This window comes from Sinocyclocheilus grahami, unplaced genomic scaffold (assembly GCF_001515645.1).
Source record: "Sinocyclocheilus grahami isolate Dianchi unplaced genomic scaffold, SAMN03320097.WGS_v1.1 scaffold83.1, whole genome shotgun sequence".
In the NCBI taxonomy this organism is placed as follows: domain Eukaryota; kingdom Metazoa; phylum Chordata; class Actinopteri; order Cypriniformes; family Cyprinidae; genus Sinocyclocheilus; species Sinocyclocheilus grahami.
Genome location: NW_015505262.1, coordinates 1,694,907 through 1,704,347, shown reverse-complemented (window position 1 = coordinate 1,704,347; position 9,441 = coordinate 1,694,907). Strand labels below are relative to the sequence as shown.

Sequence of the window (9,441 nt, the reverse complement as noted above, 5' to 3'; positions counted from 1 at the left end):
AGGGCGGAGTCAGTACGGTGAGAACAGAATAGACCCATGTGAGGTGCGTATGGGCCCCGGAGCTGGTCTCAAGATGGCGTGGCTGAGGGGCGGACCTTGCAGGAGGTGATGATGTGGATGGTGGGTGGGGGCTGCTGCCCGGAGAGCCAGCGGATTGGAGGAGACGGCTGCTGCCATTGCTGCAGCAACGGCCAGAGGACTCGGCAAGAGGCCGGCGCCTAACGCTTTGGTGAGATCCTGTATGAAGAGAAAAACTTTATGCCCCAACAATATCATACTGTAATCTGACAGCCGATTATCAAAGATAACTTTCAGTGTATGCAACAACATTTCAATTGTAACTAATACCGTAATTGTTTACCACTTACCGCAAGGTCAGCTCCCCTGAGCTTCTTGTGTCGGCTCAGGAGGGGGTTTGGCTTTCCTGCCACACCGTCCCGATGCCTTCGACTTGATATGTGCTGCAAACATATCAAACATACCAATTTTGAAACAAATTTGATTTAGTATTTGTCGCTCAGTAACAAAAAACAACATGACGAGCATTTAAAAGAAAGAAATGATGAACACCATGACCCTCGCTCACCTGTTTAAGCTGCAGTTCTGAGTTGACCCGCACATTGCAGATCTCACAGTGGAAGGTGCGTTCCTGAGTATTGGGGTCTGTGGCCCCGCCTCCCTGCTCCCCGCTGGGCATCAGACCCAAACGAGGGTATGCCTTAATAGGGCCTAGTCCGCTGCGGGCTTCCAGAATGGTTTTGTGTTTAGTGCCTGAGGAGTGCAGAGAAATACATGTGTGGTTTTAAAAATGTTGTTATTTTAAATAAAATATATTGTATGTATGCACATACATACATGCATATAAACTACGGTTCAAAAGTTTAAGGTCAGTAAGATTTTTAAAACTTTTTTTTTAAGTCTCTTGTACTTACCAAAGCTACATCTTTAACTCAAAAATACAGTAACATTTTGAAATATTATTGCAATTTAAAATAATTATTTTCTTTCTGAATACATTGTCAGTGTCACAAAATCTTTCAAAAAAATCATTCTAATATGCAGATTTGGTGCTCAAGAAACATTTATCATCAATGTTAAAAACATTATATATATTTTGTGTACATTTTTATACTTTTTTCAAGTTTCTTTGATAAACAGAAGGTTCAGCATTTTGATAAACAGCATTTTTTTTATACAGAAATCTTTTTTATTTTATTATTATAAATGTATTTTTTGATGATTTAATGTGCCCTTGCTGAGTAAAATAATTAATTTCTTTAAAAAAATCTAATAACCCCAAATGAAATAAAAAATATTTAACACAATAAATAAGTAATAATAATAATAATAATAGTAACAACAATAATAATAAAAAAATAAGAATATTGTATTATGATAAAAATAAATAGATAACATTTACTTTAATATAAACTACAGGCAGTATTGTAATATCCGGTCATGACCACTAGAGGGCTCTTGAATCTTCCACTTTGAATTACCCTCGAATGCAGCTGCTCATGCCAGGGATAATTCTTTTTTCTGTCCAGTGTCTAATAGGCAGTCATACCATTCTTTTGTTGGAATGCTTTGCACTTGTGAATCATATCCTTTTTGAATTTCATTCAGGTTACATTACTGTACAGTACTATTCATAAATCAAGTAGTATATACTGCCTGGCTTTCAATTTTAAAACTTTGTTGCAAAACTTACATTTAAATTTGGCTATCCTCATTACAACAAAGCTCATCATTGATCCGTTTCCTGTGATTGGAGCTGTGCAACACATGGTTCTCCTTAAATGTTTCGCCGTCATGTTCCTGGCCTCACAATGTCAATGAAAACACAGCTAAGATATGGACAAAAAACACGTGACGTCCACATGCTTGGGTTCATAGAACTAATGTATTTGTTTTGTTCTTAACATCGGGAATGTCGACACATTCTCTTGCCAAACCAAAAGCAGCCTTCATTTTCTCATTAGACCAAAAGTTCACCTTAAGTTTGGGTTTGAAAACAAGCATGAATGGCCTTTGTACTCTTCAAAAATGCACTCTTGCAATAGTTAGACTTAAAATTTGTTCCAGACAATGAGCGTTTCTAGTTTCACTGTGTAACAGTCACTTGTAAATGCCATCTGAGAAATACACAGATAAACAGGAATTGACAGCTGTGTCTGGACATACAACTGCAGAAATAAAGTAAGCTAAATCTCTCCCTTCCCCTCCAACTTATATCTGTGGTTGTCTGCACAACATATGATTAGATTTTTTTGACTGTGGTTTAGATAATTCATTTAGGGAAAGGACTGTACTGATTCCAGATAGCTTTCTTAAACCCAGACTGTGATTAAAATTTGCCCCTCCATTGGCAACGATGCCCTGATATCACTCATAACTTGTAATGTTTACTTTAAAAAATGGGTGTGTTCCAAGAGGAACGACTTCAATGTGTCTTCCATGTATCAAAGTGTGAATGTGCGCCTTTTCATTTTCAGACCACATAAACAGTTGTCAAATACTTCAAGCATTTTTTAAAACTTTGTTGCAAAACTTACATTTAAATTTGGCTATCCTCATTACAACAAAGCTCATCATTGATCCGTTTCCTGTGATTGGAGCTGTGCAACACATGGTTCTCCTTAAATGTTTCGCCGTCATGTTCCTGGCCTCACAATGTCAATGAAAACACAGCTAAGATATGGACAAAAAACACGTGACGTCCACATGCTTGGGTTCATAGAACTAATGTATTTGTTTTGTTCTTAACATCGGGAATGTCGACACATTCTCTTGCCAAACCAAAAGCAGCCTTCATTTTCTCATTAGACCAAAAGTTCACCTTAAGTTTGGGTTTGAAAACAAGCATGAATGGCCTTTGTACTCTTCAAAAATGCACTCTTGCAATATTTAGACTTAAAATTTGTTCCAGACAATGAGCGTTTCTAGTTTCACTGTGTAACAGTCCTTGTAAATGCCATCTGAGAAATACACAGATAAACAGGAATTGACAGCTGTGTCTGGACATACAACTGCAGAAATAAAGTAAGCTAAATCTCTCCCTTCCCCTCCAACTTATATCTGTGGTTGTCTGCACAACATATGATTAGATTTTTTTGACTGTGGTTTAGATAATTCATTTAGGGAAAGGACTGTACTGATTCCAGATAGCTTTCTTAAACCCAGACTGTGATTAAAATTTGCCCCTCCATTGGCAACGATGCCCTGATATCACTCATAACTTGTAATGTTTACTTTAAAAAATGGGTGTGTTCCAAGAGGAACGACTTCAATGTGTCTTCCATGTATCAAAGTGTGAATGTGCGCCTTTTCATTTTCAGACCACATAAACAGTTGTCAAATACTTCAAGCATTAATTTCTTTTGGCCTGGGGAAAAACAGCCCATTTAATCAACAAGCTCAACACGAGAAATTCCTAATCAGACCGAATAAACACTGAAACTATGACTGCAGTTTTCCCTGATAAATAAAAGAGGAGATCTATAATAAATAGAGTTGTGTGTGCCTTTGCAGAAGAATCTCCTCAGCATCCACCTTCATCTCTTCAAACAGGATTGTTTGTGTTGACACAAACTAAATAATAGAGCAGAACGAGATATGCTCAGGCATTCGATATATATACCATGAGAAATCAAACACTCCCCGAAATACTACTAGCTGCACTGCAGTACAAAAACTGATAAACTGTTCGTTTTTGTGCAAACCGAGAGGGCAAGTGCTACTGTAAAGCTGAGAGTGAGAGTGAAAGCTTCTAAAGATGCCTGTTTCAGAAGTTTAAAGGCCACCATCCCAGTTGCTCAAAAAAGAAAAAAAAAGTTAAAAAGCCCAAGATGAAGCCCGTGTATCATTTTCATGTACGTTCATAATCCTCTGAAACTTTTTTTTTGTCGGTTGACGTTAATAATGTGTTTTTATGTCGGTAATAATTTCACCAACACCGACGCATCTGCCTTAATATTCTCTCTGAGTTTCCATGTTCCCTTATGAAAATTAACCGTGGTTTTACAACGGAAAAAAAAAGGTTATTGTAGCCATGGTAACCACAAATTAACCATGGTTTGTCCCCACTGGATGCAACGAATGCCTCGTTTATAATGAGTTTTCATATTTTTGAATCTTTGCTCCGGCCTGACGGCATCATTACAATATGGTGAGGGGCGTAACATTTCCGTCTCACGCTTGAGGTATTCGGCCAATCACAATGCACTGGATAGCTGGCCAATCACAGCACACCTCGCTTTTTCAGAACGATGAGCTTTATAAAAATCAACGCGTTTCAGAAAGGCGGGGCATAGAGGAGAAACAATAATGTACAGTATGTGGAAAATAATGTGTTTTTTTAAGCTTAAACCGCATAAATACATTTCATTACACCAAATACACTTTTTAGCAGCATCATATGACCCCTTAAAAATAATAATTAACAAAGAAGTACTCAGATAGCCTAATATTTTGTGCGGTAATAAAGCAGACCTAAGTGAACAACAGCCTTTAACATGACTTAAAATGCGTTATATAAAAACAATGGGGCAATAATGTTTGGTTAATTAATAATAATCATATGGTTTCCTTAAATAACACTGTTAAAATACATAATGTAATACAAAATAAATGCCTGCAAAGGGTGCCAAAGGCCTGGCAGTTGCTGTTGTTACACTTACAGGACGATCAAATCCTTGTTTATTATTGACCAAACATTTAATTCAAATATCCACTTAATCTTTCATTTTTGGCCACCTTTTTGCGATAGAATTGCTACAGCCTCTATGATTTCTTCAACAAAAACATATGGACATCACAACCCTTACGGAAATTAACATGGTTTTATTGTAGTAAAACTGCTTAATTTTCTTTTGTGTGATTTCTGAATGCTTGAGACTATAAAATCAATCAGAAAACTGTATTAATAAAATCATAGCCATGAGGTAACTGTTTTTTTAAACTGTTTTATTACACTGAGTGCTCTTAATTTACTTATGTTTTTTAACTAAAAACTGTTTATTTAGAAGTGCATAGTACTGAAATTTGTTACAAATGAGAATGAAGCTGTTTTGATTTAATTTATTATTATTTATTTTGATCAAATTTAATCTTTTAAAATGTTTTATTTAATATGTGTAATTTTAGTTTGTATTTGTTTTTGCCATAGAACTACAATTGTACTTTGTAAATAATACAGTTTAATTACAATTGATTTATTTATTTACTTTTATATTTTATTAAAGTTCTATTTTGACCCCTATAGTAGGTGTTTTTATTTTTTTAACTTCCATAATATTTGGGGTAGGGGGCACAACAATACAATTTTGCTTAGGGCACCCATTTGGCCAGCAGCGGCCCTGAGCAACATGGTTTTATTCCAACTGAATAATAGTTTGACTAAAATAAAATAAAAATAAAGTAAATCACAACTTGTGCAAGGTATCTAGGATGTGTATTGTATTAAAAAAGATCTAATACTAAAATCTACTACTTCTATATTAAGAATTTAATATTTCTAAAATCAGCTGATGTATATGTGTGTGTGTGTGTGTGTTAGGATAAATGTTATGATTTTTTATTTATTTTTATAATTGATAACAGTGTCATCATAGCTTACAAAAAATATTTATAGTTAATTAACTATTAGTTAATAGTTAATTTCCTAAATGCACCTGCCATTGGCAAATGTTTGCATTTGCTTTTTCTGTAATGAAAAGTGATTGCATCAGCATATTATTGCTACATATGATGTTGTGTTGTGGAGTCTTAAAATGGCTTTTAAGAGTTTTTAAATAATAGCAGTACAAAGTCACAGGTACAGACTAGTGAGTCCCTCACACAAGAAAATACACAGGGAGCATTTGTTATTATGTATAATCTATCCACCTCTAAGCACTAATTGGAGACTCTTTATTCCAGTGACGGATGTTTTGTGTAATCAGTCAGCACAGTAAGTTATTGAGTTTAGACGAGCTGTCGCTAAATGAATGTTCACCTTTATTGTGGGCCTCCAACTGGGAGAGTGAATTGACGGCCACTTTGCACAGTGAGCAGTAAAGCAGCTTCTTGGCTTTGTCCTCTTCAGTATCAGGGTTGCTGGGAGTGACTGATGGTGCCCCAGGGGCCCCCGTGCCAGTCTGCTCTGGGTTAGAAGAGCCACAGCCAGGAGATGAGGAGGTGGCCGGAGGTGCTTGAGGGGTAGTGGGGGTGGGCAGAAGAGGACAGGCAGAAGGACCGGGGGATTCTGGGGTAGGGGGAGCAGAAATGGCCACGGGCCCTGGGGTCACCGCAGGTCCATTTAACTGTGGCGCTGACCGTGTCTCATCTGCAAAGCAAAGCAAACAACAAAATGACATTTAAATTGAGTATTTATAGAAGTTAATGGCCTCTGCTGTTTCATTTTTGAAAATAACAAAGCTGCTATGCAGGAATTCAAGAGCTTTCATGCCACAGAAACGTGTTTTCCTGTAAACCTCAAACCAGGCATACTTCAAATACCTTGTCTTAAAGTGTGCAGCCCCAGCTTTTATAGACATAAAAACAAGTTTGCAAAAAAACTTCATAAAATTACATTTTGATGCCCTGAGCTTTCACATATGGTTTAGTTTAATATGACAAGTAAAATGGGAGATGCTTAGCAATATGTAACCATAAAAGAAAACCCATGATAACTGCCTCAGATAATGCTATTTTATGTACAACAAAGTTTTTGAAAAAAGTCTCTTATGCTCACCAAGACTGCATTTATTTGATCAAAATACAGTAAAAACAGTAATATTGTGAAATATTATTTCAATTTTAAACATTTTCAGCTGCCATTTCTCCAGTCTCCAGTGTCACATGATCACAGAAATCTTTCTAATATGCTGATTTGGTGCTCAAGAAACATTTCTTATTATTATTAATGTTGAAAAAAGTTAGGATGCTTAAAGAGATAGTTCACCCAAAAATGAAAATTAGCCCATGATTTACTCAAGAGTATGACACAGGCGTAGCGGAAGGCGCAACGTAAGCACCGGGGAGAGAGTGACAAACACGGAAGCACAGAGGAGAATGCAAAAATGTCAGAGGATTTCGATATAAGGCAAGAAAAGAATGAGTTTTTTGCCCAGCCATATTTGTTTGAACCAGAGTATACCGACCAGGAACTCCGCGAGAAGGAGGCTGCAGCGGCTTTGGCACAAACGTTTAAAAATCGATACCTTTCTTACACTAATGCATCATTTCGCTTCAGAAGGCCTTTATTAACACCCCAGAGCTGTGTGGAGTAGTTTTATGATGGATGGATGCACTTTTTTTCAGCTTCAAAAACAGGGGCACCATTCACTGCCATTATACAGCTTGGAAGAGCCAGGACAATTTTTTATATAACTTCGATTGGATTCGTCTGAAAGAGCAATGTCAGATACGCCTTGGATGCCCTGAGGGTGAGTAAATCATGGGCTAATTTTCATTTTTGGGTGAACTATCCCTTTAAATTTTTCTATTCAACAGTATTTATCTGAAACAGAAATATTTTGTAACATTATAAAACATGGCTTTACACTGTCACTTTCAATCAATTGAATGCATCCTTGTGGAATAAAAGTATTAATTTCTCTCTTAAAAAAATATCAGTCCATGCGTCACTGAAAATCAAACCCATGACCCTGGCATTGCTAGAAACAGTTCATCTATAGAGAAAGACATGTTTTGTCAGTCACCCTACTTTGGGTACATACTAAAAACACCCTCAAGTTGGGAGTGGGGTGTTACACAGATCCGGCTGTCATTTTCAGTTTAAAAAATGGGTTATCAACTAAAAGGCAAACATCCAGCCTACTGATTTTGGCTTTAGAGAGACTAGGAAAAAGTATCTTTTGGGACCACAGTTAAAAGCGCTATATAAATAAAGGTGACTTGACTTGACTCTTGGGGGGAAAAGTAAGCAGTGACTTCACTACTGTATTTCCTTACAAAGATGATGTATGTTTTTGTCATTTTACAAATATTTAACCACAACGTCTTACATAAACTCTTAGTCATTCCAATTCAATGTCCCTCCCCTTAAGAAACAGTGTTCAGGGTTTTATTCACCATGGCATTTGAAGTTCAACAGCCTCTGCTGTGGTGGCAAATCCTGAATGGCAGGTGGAAACGACCTAGTTAAAAGCAACCAGACCCCTTGTTTGACAGAAAACAGTTCTCTCTCTCTACATTGGAAGTTTCCAGGCAGATTTCCTCTGTCTTTCTCTCTGTTTGTGGAGTAGATGAGAGTGTGCTCTATATTTCTTTGGGCTTGAGCTCCTGTCAGAGCCTCATAAAGATCATCTGGATCAAAGCACAGGGCGATGACATACTGCTTTTTTGGAAGATACAGGGTGTTACAGCAAACCCTGTGACCCTTCAAAAAAAAAAAACACCAAATATAGACCAACGCGTCGTCCAATAGCTATTATAGCATCAGAATGGACGGACCGGACTATGTGTGCTTGGTGCAGGTTTGGTTCTGAATAGCCTGAACTTTTAACTCTGAGCTAATATTCCCTGGGTTCTTTTCCACAACACACCCATTCCCTTACAGGCCCCCACCCTCCAACAAACACACACACACTGTGCGTGTGTAGTGAAAAATGTGGGTTTGGCCATATGCATGTGGTTTGAGTTAGCAGATCGCACTTCGGGGGTGGAGGAGAGTGTGTAATGGGGGATTTCAAAATTCTCCATCCTCTGGATGGTTGCCATCCACCACCATCATTGACATGCCCTCCATGTTCGCTGTAATGTGTGCCCGACCCGTGTCCCCTTCATTTATTCTTGCTCTGCATATTTGAAAGTGCGGTTACACAACATGCACTCTCAGAGGACTCATCTTTAATGCTTAAATTAACACACGCCTTCCTTCAACTGCTGGAGGAGTCAGCCGCTGTAAATACTAGCTAGTAATGATGTAAATATTTTCAAGAAGGTTCAGAGGTCCAAAAGAACCCCCAAATATTATGCTCTGTTTTTGCTTTAAACATGCAATTGTTGCAAACCAACAGTGGGCATAGAATCATGGGCATCACTTTGTATTTAAAAAGTGGTAGGGACACTGCTAGTTATGCTCACCAAGGCTGCATTTATTTGATGAAAAAATACATTAAAAACAGTAATATTGTGAAATATTATTACATTTTAAAATAACTTTTCTATTTTGAAATATTTTAAAATGGCTTTGTGTGTGTGTGATGGCAAAGCTGAATTTTCAGCAGTCATTACTCCAGTCTTCAGTGTTACAAGACCATTCAGAATGTCTGATTTGGTGCTCAAAAAACATTTAGTTTTATTATCAATGTTGAAAACAGTAATGCTGCTTAATATTTTTGTGATGATTTTTTTTCATACATTTTTTCTTTGATGAATAGAACAGCATTTATTTGAAATACAAATCTTTTGTAACATTATAAATGTTTTTATCAA

The 9,441-nt window shown here is 37.1% G+C and overlaps 1 protein-coding gene across 4 annotated transcripts in view; it reads right to left on the bottom strand.

The window, feature by feature from the left end:
- Nucleotides 1-6: 6 nt before the first annotated feature.
- LOC107586538 (zinc finger protein 385A-like) overlaps nt 7-9,441 on the bottom strand; it is an 84,043-nt gene continuing 74,608 nt past the window's right edge. For all 4 annotated transcript variants that reach the window (XM_016273959.1, XM_016273961.1, XM_016273960.1 and 1 more), the window contains 4 exons: nt 5,996-6,325; nt 587-771; nt 369-461; nt 7-237 (listed from right to left, as the gene is read on the bottom strand). In XM_016273959.1, coding sequence (XP_016129445.1) covers nt 10-237; nt 369-461; nt 587-771; nt 5,996-6,325 — 836 coding nt within the window. In that variant the 3' untranslated portion in view covers nt 7-9. The remainder of the gene's footprint in view (nt 238-368; nt 462-586; nt 772-5,995; nt 6,326-9,441) is intronic.